The sequence below is a fragment of the Bos javanicus genome, chromosome 1 (genome assembly GCF_032452875.1).
Source record: "Bos javanicus breed banteng chromosome 1, ARS-OSU_banteng_1.0, whole genome shotgun sequence".
In the NCBI taxonomy this organism is placed as follows: Eukaryota; Metazoa; Chordata; class Mammalia; order Artiodactyla; family Bovidae; genus Bos; species Bos javanicus.
The window spans coordinates 57,107,630-57,122,110 of record NC_083868.1 but is presented as its reverse complement, the minus strand read 5'-3'; the positions used below and the strand labels follow the sequence as shown (position 1 = coordinate 57,122,110).

Here is a 14,481-nt window from a genome sequence, read left to right as displayed (position 1 = left end):
TAACGAATGTGAGATCTTAAAAAACAACAGACTTATAGTCTATTGGTAAGGAAAACTCTCTTTAAAATTATTTTACCCTGGAGATATTCATTTCCTGAATTAGGAAATACTAGTATAAATCTATTACAATTTTTCTTCTTTGAAATACTTTCAGGAATTTCCTTTAAACCAGTGACAGATACAACATATTGGCGAGTACTCTTAGAAGGTATAATTTCTTAGACATTTCTGGTTTTTTGAGAAGTCATTATTTGTGTTATCTGCTCTTGTTTTTTCAGAGGTACATCTTGAGGGGAGCAGAAAGGAGGACATTGCTGCTCTGAAATAGTTCATTTATCTATTCTGAGAGTATCTAGTAACCTAGTCAACTCCTAGAGAACAGCTCGCAACATGGCATGATGAGAAATGATGATTACTAAAACACGGTTCTCATTACAAAGTAATAGTAGTCACTTTCACTTGGAGCATCAAGTGATGCATTAATAGGAAATAATAACATAAAAAGCAAAAGCAACCTCAATCCCTATATAATAGTATATATTTTCTTAAGAAATAGAAGATCCTATAGATTTAAATTCTTAATGAAGCCTAAGTTAAGAGAGTTTTATTTTGTTTTGCCAATAAAAAAAGGTGTAGAGTCACAGGTTATAAGTTTTCAGTTATTTATGTTTCTCTAAAATATGAAAAAGATTAAATAGCTTCACCATAGCAATTGCACTGGAGTTAATCTCTGGATCTTTATTTATTTCTAATATTTGTTTATTTATTTGGGCTGCACCAAGTCCTATTTGCAGCACACATGATCTTTAGTTGCAGCATTCGAACTCTTGGTTGCAACATGTGGGATCTAGTTCCCTGACCAGGGATCGAACCAAGGTCCCCTGCATTGGGAGCATGGAGTCTTAGCCACTGGACCACCAGGGAAGTCCCAAACTCGGGATCTTTAGGAGAAAGCGTTGCCAGTGGCGTCATATGGTCTGGTGAACTATTCTCCCCATATTGCTCCCTGAAACTGGAGAAAGATTCAGAAATGATGTGCAAATAGTAATGAAAAGCCAAATCAGATTCTTTGCCCCAAATAATACTATCCAATACCCTACCATTTAATTATCACCATTGTAATATTGATGCAAACAATACAGGGGGAAAAAAAATCTCTTTTTATTTTCAACACCTGTATTCCCTCCATAAACGAGCATTCTGAAATAGTTTACTTCTCCACAGATTCTGAACTTGTTTCTAGAAGAAAGATATGTGCTTTAAAATGAGATCATGTTTAAAATTGTGGTAGATTGAATTATTAGCCACAGTTCTTCACTCCCTATAGTAGTATTATGCATCTCCACTTTTGCCATGGTCCCAAAGCGTAGAGAATAAACCCTCCTGCCCTTAACTATGGCCTCACTATTTGACTGATGGAATATGATACAAGTAACACCGTTCCAGCTCCAAGCCCAGGACTTAAGAGGAAACTTGTATTTTTGGTCACCCCTCCTTTGTTTCTACCACTGCTGTAGCCAGTCCACTAGTTCAATGAGGAAAAGAACCATGAGAAGTAGACCGGACTCCAGCCTGAGAAGAACCAAGCTCAGGAGGACCCACAGCTTAGGTAATGACATCCAGCTGAGTCCAGCCTAGATCAATCATACCTCATACAACCCACAGAGGGATAATCTGGAGCAAATGATTGTCATAAGTCACTGAGTTTGGGTGTGTGTGTGTGGGCCGGGGGCGGGGTTGTTATGTGGCAACAGATAACAGCTACAAAGACCAGGATATGTATCAGCACCAACAATGGTCCTGGCAAGCTACTTATTCCTAAGAAAAGTCATAATAAAAGCTTGAATACCCACCACAGAAGAGTTCATCGCTTTCATCAAAGCAGTCATTTACTCCATCACATCGCTGGGCCTGAGGGACACACACACCGGAGGAGCATCTAAAAGATCCAACAGGACAGGCTAGAGACGATAAAAATAGGAAATCTTGTGTGGGTTCCTAAAGCGCACCAGACCACATTAACAAAGAAATGTGAGTTGCTAAGTGACGGGGGTAGCAATGTGGCAATAGTAATAACATAATTTCTCCATCAAAGCAAAGCTATAGCTGATATTTGAAAGAGCAAAAGGGAGAATTTAAGAGAGCAAAGAAAGCAAATGAACCCACGAGAAGCTGAGTCAACACTGCACCCAGGTCACCACGTACAGTCAAACTCCTACACCTCCATCCTTGACTCAGCAAGGATGTGAGTCTTGGCTTTATCCCAGACTCGAAGAGAGAGAAAACTGGAGCAGGACTTCGAATCTAGTAGGCTCAGAGTGCAGTCTTTATAGTTTCTGGGGAATTTAAATGGCTTTCTGATGTCTCTGAATCCTCTATGATCAGATGCATTATTCTGAGTCTGTGCATTTAATTACATTTTCAAGTGGTCTCTGCCATAAAATGTATTAGTAACCACTGATCTTAAAGGTTAGACCTAGAGAGATTAACAATTGTTCTCAAAACTCAGGACTCCTAAGGCACTTCAACCAGCCTATTCATCAAAGATTCATTGCCTGCCTGGCCCAGAATCTTTACTCCTGGGCTTGTAGCTAAACATGGTAGTAATAATGAATGTTTTCTCTCTGCCATGGTCTAAAGGACTGTGTTCTTCACCCCCCCAAATTTTTATGTTGAAATCCTAATGCCCAAGGTGATGGTAGGAGGAGATGGGGCCTTTAGGAGGTGACAAATGATGAACACAGAGCCCTCATGAATGAGATGAGTGCCTTTATTTCAATAATAGGCCCACAGAGCATCCTCAGTCCTTCCATCACTCTAGGACATAATGAGAAGTCTGAGGCCAGAAGATGGCTCTCCTTCAACCAAGCTGGAACATGATCTTGGACGTCCAGCCTCTAGAACTGTGAGAAGTAAATTTCTGTTCTTTATAAGCTACCTAGTCTATGCTTTGTGCAGATGAATAGGAATAGTGCCTGGTCAGGTCAACCACTGTCTCAATAGCACACAATGGAGCGGATGAGTTCCTAGAAAATATTCGTTTGAAAAAATAGTTAAAAATAAGATAGCTTACTATTTACTTCTATCCTCACTGGTGACTGTAATATTCTCATATTCAGAAGTGTAACATTCTGAATCCAGAAGGAGATATATTAGCATTGGCAGAGATGGAAGGGTCTAACTGAGCTTTCTCTCAAGTCTTAACCTCATGGATTCCTACGTGGTTAACCCTTACTTTCCCTGCTTTTAAAACAGGTCGTGAATTTCCTGAGTCAGTGTCTACTCTCTCCAGCACTAATGACTTCCCTCAGACATTGCCTTTTCTGCTGACTGCTTTCTGGCCATGTTTCCAGTAGTTCTCAGTGTGAAGTTCAACATTCTGAAGATGGACATTTGGACTGTCCTTGGACTCACAGCTCTCCCTGTGTATCAGAGGCCACAGTAAATTGCACCTATTGCCCTTCAATCCACCAAATGATGGTGTAAACCTCATATTTACAAAATATTATGGATAGCAAGAAGAACAATGAATCAAGAAATTGATATTTCAGGAATAATGTAAGACACTATTTTTCAATTATAACAAACAATTATATTATTTCTCCTATAATTTAAAGTTCAGTAGAATAAATACATAATTGTATGTATTATTTATCATATATTTTGTTTCTACTATATATTTATTTAAATATTATTATAAAAGTATGCTAGTCAATAGCAGAAGTAAGGAAGCAGTTTTCATCCCTTAAATTCTCAAAGTTTAGAGTCATAAAATGTTGGCCTCTGTTTAACCTTTTGTCACGGTTTCTTAAGGGACTGATCTCCATCTTACGTTGACTGATGTTGTAACTGCCATATTCCACCAAAAGCGGCTTGTCCGAAAGCCTTGAACTGCACTGCAGCTGAATGTGAACCAGAGGACTGGGCACTCGGAAAATCGTCTGGTGATCCATGTAGGAGCCGCAGTACCTGCCAGCAAGGGTTGGGGGCACACGGCAGGAGACTGTGTTAACTGCTTGTTGACCAAACTCACTGATACTTTGGTCATCTGAGCTTCGTAAACAGAGATGCTTATACTAACACTGATGGTAGTCATCCATCGTATGCTAAGTGGTTGTGACTGAGTCACTTCTGTCCCCTCGATTTTCTCCCCTGCTAAATAAAACAATAGTAGTGCTCTAAACGTTATTACCTGCTACTTTCCTCACCAATACTTAAAATTGGAAGAAATATGGGTTTATATCTCTTAGTCTTCTCTCTTCTTTCAGCATATATATAACTGCCTAACAAAAAAAGAATTACCTACTTTGTTCAGCTACAGACATTTCTACAGAACAGAGTGTAATCCATCAACTAAAATTAAAAGCATGCAAAAAACTCCAGCAACACTTAAAACAAAAGACAATAATATTTCAGTCTAAATTGAATTCTGGTGAACTTCAGGGCTTATCCTTGGCAAAATTTCAAAATAGTGATATCTATCTGCAATATTTCCCTACTTCAATTTCTTACTTCTCATCAGCTAGGAGAAAATGTCCCTCCTATTAGTAACTTTTATTATATGAGCACTAATTAAAAAGCCTCTTGATGAAGGTGAAAATGGAGAGTGAAAAAGTTGACTTAAAGTTCAACATTCATAAAACTAAGATCATGGCATCAGGTCCCATCACTTCATGGGAAATAGATGGGGAAACAGTGGAAACAGTGTCAGACTTTATTTTTCTGGGCTCCAAAATCACTGAAGATGGTGACTGCCACCATGAAATTAAAAGATGCTTACTCTTTGGAAGGAAAGTTATGACCAACCTAGATAGCATATTCAAAAGCAGAGACATTACTTTGCCAACAAAGGTCCATTTAGTCAAGGCTATGGTTTTTCCTGTGGTCATGTATGGATGTGAGAGTTGGACTGTGAAGAAAGCTGAGCACCGAAGAATTGATGCTTTTGAACTGTGGTGTTGGAGAAGACTCTTGAGAGTCCCTTGGACTGCAAGGAGATCCAACCAGTCCATTCTGAAGGAGATCAGCCCTGGGATTTCTTTGGAAGGAATGATGCTGAAGCTGAAACTCCAGTACTTTGCCACCTCATGCGAAGAGTTGACTCATTGGAAAAGACTCTGATGCTGGGAGGGATTGGGGACAGGAGGAGAAGGGGATGACAGAGGATGAGATGGCTGGATGGCATCGCTGACTCGATGGACGTGAGTCTGAGTGAACTCCGGGAGTTGGTGATGGACAGGGAGGCCTGGCGTGCTGTGATTCATGGGGTCGCAAAGAGTCGAACACGACTGAGCGACTGATCTGATCTGATCTGATGGTCAGTGGAACATGAAGTATAATCATTAATACACTGGGTACCCATGGTATGTTAGGCTCTGCCGTGTGTGGTCAAGACTTTTCCAGATGAAATATGTAAGTTTCCAAAGGGAACCAGTAAACACTAGGCTTGAGGGGGGGTCATTCTCCTTTGGAATCTGTGAATGGCAATCACTCCAGGTCCCCAAAGCATTTGGGAACCACACATGTTCCATGGATCAGATGCTGTTGTTCAGTGGGAAGAGCCTATCATTTCACAGTTCAAAGTAAGTGAAGTGAAAGTCGCTCAGTAGTGTCCAACTCTTTGCAACCCCAAGAACTATACTGTCCATGGAATTCTCCAGGCCAGAATACTGGAGTGGGTAACCCTTCCCTTCTCCAGGGGATCTTCCCAACCCAGGGATTAAACCCAGGTCTCCTGCATTGCAGGTGGATTCTTTACCAACTGAGCTATCAGGGAAGCCCCACAGTTCAAAGCATTCATGTATAATTTAGGAAGAATCTTTTGCATTTGGCTGAAGTTCAGGAGCTGATGGGTGAATATACCAGCTCTGGAGATATGAGGAGCTGCAAGGGCCCAACTGGCTAAGTGGGAGCCAGCATCCAAGAGGCACCTAAAAGCTGAGTCAAGCTCTTGGGTCCAGAGTCTACTCTAGGTGTTCATCTTGGAATCAGAATCCTGCTTTCTAATATCATGATGATTGTATCAGTATCTCACAGTGATTTTAACATTTACTAGAGTTTTCTTGCAAAGATGAGCCTCACTATGATGTTAAGGAGAAGTCAAGGGGAAAGGGACCTTTGAAACCTTGCTTGGGCTAGACTTTACAGGGGACAGTATGGAAGAGGCATACTGTAGTTCTGATGCAAAGAACTGACTCTTTTGAAAAGACTCTGATGCTGGAAAGATTGAAGGTAGGCAAAGGGGACAACAGAGGATGAGATGGTTGGATGGCATCCCTGATTCAATGGACATGAGTTTGAGTGAACTCAGGGAGTTGGTGATGGACAGGGAGGCCTGGCGTGCTGCAGTCCATGGGGTCCCAAAGAGTTGGACACGACTGAGTGACTGAACTGATAGTGGTAGTTTATGAAACGAACGAAAAATAAAGTAAGAGACTGAGAAGCCCAGCAAATGTTAGTTTACACAGACAGACGGGTGACAGGTAAGAAAACTGAGATGTAAGAAGTGAAGTAATTTGTTAAAGTTCAAATAGCAAATAAGAAGAGACAGGATTAGGATAGAGTTCAACAGATACTAAACATTTACACTTTCTAACAAACCAACTGCCTTCCTCTCAGGAACTTGATTGTATAAAAGCTGTGAGGGAGGGCTGTTTCTTTTTCAGGTTTGTGTAGTGCATTCTAGTTGCCCTGAGCACTCATACCCTACTCTGTGTTCTCTAAATTTAGGATCACCAGGCTTCCTGGTATCAGCGTTACTTTTTCTTCCTTCCCGACTATAGATCCAAAGCCTTTAGGCTACTTAGCAGCAAAGTTTGAGAAATTAATTCAATTAGAGCCTTTCTGATGAAAAGAACTGATAATGAAAAGGGCTGGCATTTAAAATCCTTTGGGTACTGCCAATATCAAAAGAATCTGACAGGATTTCAGCCAACCCACAAGATGAGGGGAAGAACTGGCCCTTCAGGAAAAGTGTTTAGGGCAGGGAGCTTCCTGGTATTTGTGGGAGGAAACTGTCCATATTTTGGCAGCAATACATCGTGAGTGGTAGGGGTTGTTACTTAGGTGGGGGAAGTATCCCATTTTCAAAGGACTGCTTTAAGCATATAAGCTTACAAAAGATTTGTGAAGATTTGTGTTCTGGACCTCTAATTAAATACCAAAATGCAGTATCTTTAAAGCCTTGGGGCATATGCCACAGTATTTATGCATCTGATATCATTTCCTTAGAAACCTTAACATATTAATCATAGCTAATATATTTTGATGTATGATAAGCATCATTTCACTGAATGCTTACCGAAAAAACTCCACCTTATTACCTCATTTTACAGACTGACAATCAAAGCAATTAAATAATTTGTCCCAGTTAATATAGCTACTAAATAACAGGGCTGCAACTTGAACCTAGGTCTTCTGCCTTCTACATAATAGACTCTTGATTCAAAAATACTTTCCAAAGGAGCATAGGCCACATATTAATAATGGATCCAAAAAAGTCTTTAAAACAAGCAGAAAATGAAAGAAAAGTGTTAGTCGCTCAGTAGTGTCTGACTCTATATGACTCCACGGCCTTTAGTCCACCAGGCTCCTCTGCCCATGGAATTCTCCAGGGGATCTTCCTGACCCAGGTGTCAAATCTGCGTCTCCTGGAAAGCCATCTAAGAGTCTAAAGAAAATCGAAGAAGTTTGCTCAGGAAAATCATTTAGAAAGGGAAGGCTTCATTCATGGAAGAGCAAGGAGCAAAGAGTCAGCAGACAGATTCCTCAGGCTAACTTCACAAGGATCCTTATAGTAAACTGAGAAGCTAATTGGCAAAAACAGGGCATCCTGTAATTTTTTTTAATATGAGACCTATTTTAACTTTAGAAGCAAATAAACAGTAGGAACACCAAAGAACGAATTAAGAGAAAGAGTGAGGACCTACAAGGTCAATTCAGGAAGCCCAGACAGCTAGATTTCTCTCAGTTTCTTTCTCCTGCACAGAATTGGCTAACGGTTTCTAGCTTTTATAATCACCAAGGCTTCTCTTTACTATTTTCCTTCAGGACTGCAATGGTTTATCTACAATTATTTTTGCGAAGTATGGAGTATGTATATCCATAGCTCAACAGCACGGAGCAGCGATGGAAACAGGGATTTATGAATCCTGGCTTAATCTTTTATGAACTGAGCAACCTAGAGAAAATTACTTAACTTCTGTATTTTCAGTTCCCCTGTCTGTAAATAGCAAAGTGAAAACTCTGGAGAAAAGGCACCCAAGGCTTTGAACTTCTGGGCAAGGCTTTTCATTAAATTCTTCACATACGGTAAACACTTACGTGTGCTCATTAATTTCCCACCATCCATGGTCACAGCCTTTCATACTCTTCTTGGTTATTGAATAGTTATGGAATTTCAGTGCTATGCCAAGAGTTGACAGGGGAGACTATGAAAAACAAAGGTAAGTCAGTGTCAGAAAAATGATTCAATTGAAGAATATGTTTCAGACGACGATTTTGTTACTCAGCGCTCACTCCCTGGGCTTGCTGTTTAAAAGGCAGTTTATTCTTTGTGCACTGTGGCACTTGGTGAAGTAGACCAGTTCCCCTGAACACGCCGAGCTAGGAGAACATGAGAGAGATGGAAGTGAAGCACTCAGCGCTTAGGGAGCAGCCGTGAGACACCAGCGTGACGAACCAGGTGACCTGGGATAGACGCACTAGTTCATCTCTACATTTCTGCTTCCTCCTAGTACATGAGCTCAACTTTGAAAACACCCACTTGTTAGCAAGTGTACACACTTTCCTCCCTAGATTCAATAATGACATAGTTTATTTAAGACACTACTCTGATTCTTTAGAAAAAGGAAGAATGAATCAATATCCTCTTTATATTAAACCTTGGTATTCCGGAAGGCAGTAAATGAGTCATCCCTATTATCAGAAAAGATCAAATAAGAGAAGTAGTTACCTGTTTGGTACACGCACAAGTGAACACACACACACACACACACACACACAGTGCAACTGGCCTTGTTGTGGCATTGTATGCTATGCACATCCATCACATCTGATATGCCACAATACTTGCTTTATGTTCTCTTTGATCTAGGGATTAAGAGAGAGTTCTCACATTTTAGGGAGTAGAATTTTGATTTCCTTAGTTTCAAGTTTTAGTTCTATCCAAGTTAGATAAGAGATTATTTATTGCAGTGTAGCTTTTAACTTTTTAATTTACCAAGAATTTTGTTGTAATCAAATGTGTGAAGTCGCCAAGGTCATTTTGAAAAGGAGGGTAATTTCTGTTAATACATATATTACCAAACTTATTATTTGTATGATTTAATACTCTTCCTAGCCTTATTTATTGACCCCTACCCCCACTGTCTCTGTCATGAGCCAAGAAAAAAGAAATCTCTTATTGAAGCACTCTCCACTTCTCTGTGTACTTCCTATAAGTTTTACAAGCAATAACACTATGTCCTTTGGTGCATAAATACTTGTAGTACTTAGATCCTTGTGTGGATTGCCCTCTATATCACCGTAGATTGCCTTCCTTTTCTCATTGAATGCCCTGATTTCAGCATTGTCTGGCATCAAGGTTGAGATCCCTGCTTTCTTATTGTTTATATGGTCTGTTATAACTGCCTATTTTTATTTTCAGCTTTATTAAATCACTTTTTAAATTCATTTTGTCTTTTAAAAACAGCATATAGTTAAGTTTTAGGTAATATTTTGTGATTCAATCTTACTGTCTTGTTCTTTTAACATATGAATTTTGTCCATTGGCTGTTATTTCTCTGACAGACATTTGGTTTTTCAGTTATGTCATCATATTTCATGTTACACTTTCTTTGCTGTGTGGTGTGCTTCTTTCTAATGTGTGTTTAAATATAGTAGATTTCCCCCCTTAGCCTGCCTTTAAGAGGAAATGGGTTGGATACTTTAAGACTCTGATTTAAATGTCACAACATCACCATTAGGCAGGTAGTATGATACCCATCCTACAGAAGAAGTCTAGGCTAACCAAAGACAAGGAGCCTTCCCAAGGTTAAGAAATGAACTACTCCTGCATGTCCAAACCAGTCCTGCATGTCTCTGAAGGCCTCCTTTTTCTTAGTCCCAAGTAGAGATCCATGTTAGGAACTCAACAGGATTGGTTTTTATTCACCATAAGATTCATGAGAACACATATCACATTTTTTCCACTCATCATCTGACTATTTCTTTATACTAAAAAAAAAAAAAAGATGCAAACTGAGAGATAGTAAACTCTTTAAGGAATCAATTAAATTGTACAGCATAAGAACATATTCCAGTGTTAATCCACCAAGAAACTCGCTTAGGCATTTTCACTTAGTTCCAGGGCACCGAAACAAAATGAATTGATAGGCACCACTACCTCTCTCCCCAGCACAAAGCCTGTCTACAGTGAAAGGAAATATGTCCCCTTGCACACTGATTCCACTGATGCAGAATGGCACACTCCTACTTTCATACTCAGATTAACCAGGAGGAGCTGTTGATATTACTGTGATGATAAATAGAGGGGCAAAGTGCAGTTCCACAAAGCATTGCAAGTTATTTTGACAAATGAACAAGAAACATGAACAATCTACTAAGTACTCTATCTCCTTCTGCTGCTGCTGCTGCTAAGTCACTTCAGTCATGTCCGACTCTGTGCGACCCCATAGATGGCAGCCCATCAGGCTTCCCCGTTCCTGGGATTCTCCAGGCAAGAACACTAGAGTGGGTTGCCATTTCCTTCTCCAATGCATGACAGTGAAAAGTGAAAGCGAAGTCGCTCAGCCGTGTCTGACTCTTAGCAACCCCATGGACTGCAGCCTACCAGGCTCCTCTGTCCATGGGATTTTCCAGGCAAGAGTACTGGAGTGGGGTGCCATTGCCTTCTCCAATGTTCTGTATTCTCTATTCCCACTGCCCAGCCCCTGCCTTTTCTTTGTGAACTTTAACCAAATAAGGGGAGGAATTCTCCTGATCTGGACCTTCTGTATTTAAATATTTCTCTAGTCAGCGATGATGACAGAATGCAGGACATGCCTTATCTTCAATCACCCCTAGCTCGCCAGTGGTTGTGTACACACAGCTCAGATGAACTTCAGATGAACACTGGGGAATTCTGCAGCAAAGATGCTTGTCACAGAAGCATGGAAGAGAGACTTCCTTCTGGGAATCCCATCTGATATGAGGAGGTGAACGTCCATGGCCCACGGTGATCCCTGCTTATGTCTGGCAGAACATACCTAATTGTATAGGGTGTTGGGCTGATAACATCTGTGATAAAGCAACTCAAAAGACAGCTTCTTTCTTTGCTTCTGAGACTCTAAAGCAAAACCGATCATTTGGGGGGGAAAACAAAAGGAAGAGAGAGGGAGGTGAATGTTCAGTGAAGTGATTGTTATGACACACAAGGGAGCTGAACATCTCTGTTGTTGTTTTGTTCAGTTGCCCAGTTGTGTCCTACTCTTTGTGACCCCATGGACTGCAGCATGCTAGGGCTGTCTGTCCCTCACCAACTCCCAGAGTTTGCCCAAGTTCATGTTCATTGCATCAGTGATACCATCTAGCCATCTCATCGCCTGACACCCTCTTCTCCTTCTGCCCTCGATCTTTCCCAGCATCAGGGACTTTTCCAATGAGTTGTCTATTGGCATCAGATGACCAAAATATACTGGAGCTTCAGCTTTAACATCAGTCATTCAGTGAATATTCCGGGTTGCTCTCCCTTAAGATTGAATAGTTTGATCTCCTTGCTGTCCAAGGGACTTTTAGGAGTCTTCTCCAGCAGCACAGTTTGAGGGCGTCTGTTCTTTGGCTTTCTGCCTTCTTTAGGGTGTGAACATCTTTAGGAGCCCAGAAAAGAAGGGGCTGCTGAATTTATTTATGGAGGAGGCATGATTCCTTCTAATTCCACATGGATTGCTCACTATTGGAGTAGCTTCTGGCAAATGACTTGCCCCCATTTCTGTTTTCTTATCTATAAACCATAACTAGAGTATCTACCCTACCTCAGAGCTATATTTTGAGGAGCAAAATGTATGTGTGCTGAAAGCACTAAAGTACTAGACAAAAGTGGGGCTTTCCAGGTGGCACTAGTGAGACGTAAGAGACTTGGTTATATCCCTGGGTTGGGAAGATCCCCTGGAGAAGGACATGGCAACCCACTCCAGTATTTTTGCCTGGAAAATCCCATGGACAGAGAGACTAGTGGGCTACAATCCGTGGGGTCACAAAGAGTCGATGCCACGGAGCACAGTAAACAAAGGTAGACAACATATTATAACCTCAAAGTCCTTTTTTGGTTTTTCTGATTTAATATCTCCCTTCTCTGTAGTCTGCAAGCTCTGCCAAGGACTTTGGTCACCTTGCTACTAGGCAGCCCTGTCCAGGTACAATGCCTGACATGCAGCAGACATTCTACAAATGTTCATTGAGTTAACAGGAGAGCTTGGGAGAAGAATCAGATGGGCTCTAAGTTGGAGCAAGAGTTAAACTTTCTCAGATAAATAAGACCTTAAAAACTCAGCTGAAAGTGAGTTGGCAAAGGGAATTGATTGTTCTTCGGTAGATTTGGAAATTGGACCAGGCTCTAAGAAGGACTGCGGATGACATAATCAACTCTTGCATTAAAAAAGGTTTATCGTGACTCGAGTCAGTATTTTTGTTGCTTAAGTCATCTGATTCTTAATCATCTTTAATAAATGCAAAGTTATTTTGCAGGTGACAAATTATTTTTTACATGATTTCCATTCAGAAACATGCTCTCACGCAGCTATCGGTGGTTGCTCAAAGCTTTCTAAGGAAGGAACAGCTTTATTTAACCTTCACACTGAGAAGGACTGACCTTGATCTCTGGGAAATGGTGTCATCCCATAAGCCTGGCCCCAGTATTTCCTGTCTCTCATTTCCCATTTCCCACCCCCAGGCTCTTTTCCTTATAAAGATTTCCTTTTATTCAGCATTTCTAACCCTTGATTCAGTGAAAGAGAAAGTGATTTGATATTTTTATTTGTACCTTAAACTAAAACTTAATCACAGCAATGTTTAGGAACTTTTAAGTTATACGTGGGATCAATAGCTGTTTTATCTCAAAAGGAATTTCAAAGTCATCTGGAGGTTTTAGGAATGGAGTCTTTCTTGTTCTGTGTGTTTAGTCACACAGTCATGTCTGACCCTTTGCAGTTCCAGGGACTATAGCCTCCCAGCTCCTCTGTCTACGGTATTTCCCAGGCAAGAATACTGGAGTGGGTTGCCATTTCCTACTCCAGGGAATCTTCTCGACCCAAGGATGGAACTTGAGTCTCTTGTGTCTCCTGCGTCTCCTACATTGACAGGCAGATTCTTTACCACTAGCACCACCTGGAAAACCCCTTTCTTTTCCTAGATATTACAAAGAAGATAACTGTTCATTGAAGAGATAAAAGAGACAGATTTGATGTCTTTCCCTTCTCTGTCCCCAACTCTTCTCATCTTCTCTTTCCCTCTTCCCGCCTCCCCCACCTTCATACTAGCTAGCCACCTGAGGCTCTGAGCTTCTGCTTCCCTGAGGCACTGAGAATCTGGCAGTAAGCCAGAGTTCAGCACCTTTATGCCTTAAATATATTTTAAATGTTTATGATAATGATCAAAAAAATAATTTAAGGCTGCATGCCAGCAGGACATTGACACCAAGTACAGATTGGGTATAATGAAATTATTTCAGTATTTAAAGGTTATGACCTTGCATAAATCCTACATGTGCAGTAAGCAGGCTCCTGCCTGGGAGGCTTTGCCTCAACTTTTCCCTTTGCCTGCAAACTGTTGTCCTGGGCACACACCAGGTTAGTTCCCTTGTGTCTCAGGGTTCTGTGCAAATGTCCTCTTGTCAGTGAGGCTTTCCCTGATCACCCTGTTTGAGACAACAAATCCTGACTTCCTACCTTTCACACCCCCACTCCAACTCCGCTACGAAGCCCCTCCCCAGCCTCATTTTCCACAGCATTCTACCATCATGGGATGCGCTATAAATATTTTTGTTGCTGTTGTTCAGGCGCTTGGTCGTGTCTGATTCTTTGCAAGTCCATGGACTGCAGCATACCAGGCCTCCCTGTCCTTCACCATCTCCTAGCAAACATGAGTTTGCTCAGACTCATGTCCACTGAGTTGGTGATGCCATCCAACCATATTATACTCTGCCCTCCTCTTTTCCTTTTCCCTTCAATCTTTCCCAGCAACAGGGTCTTTTCAAATGAGTCAGTTCTTCACATCAGGTGGCCAAAGTATTGGAGCTTCAGCATCAGTCCTTAAAATGAATATTTAGGATTAATTTCTTTTAGGATTGACTGGTTTGATCTCCTTGCAGTCCAAGGGACTCTCAAGAGTCTTCTCCAGCACCACAATTCCAAAGCATCGATTCTTAAGGGCCAGCCTTCTTTATGTCCAACTCTCACATTTGCACATGACTACTGGAAAAGCCATAGCTTTGACTATATGGACCTT

The 14,481-nt window shown here is 41.0% G+C and overlaps 1 protein-coding gene across 1 annotated transcript in view; it reads right to left on the bottom strand.

Moving 5' to 3' along the window:
- TMPRSS7 (transmembrane serine protease 7) overlaps positions 1-14,481 on the bottom strand; it is a 40,503-nt gene that overhangs the window by 11,410 nt on the left and 14,612 nt on the right. The window contains exons 8-10 of the mRNA XM_061391482.1: positions 8,323-8,429; positions 3,833-3,969; positions 1,854-1,961 (exon numbers count right to left, since the gene is read on the bottom strand). Coding sequence (XP_061247466.1) covers positions 1,854-1,961; positions 3,833-3,969; positions 8,323-8,429 — 352 coding nt within the window. The remainder of the gene's footprint in view (positions 1-1,853; positions 1,962-3,832; positions 3,970-8,322; positions 8,430-14,481) is intronic.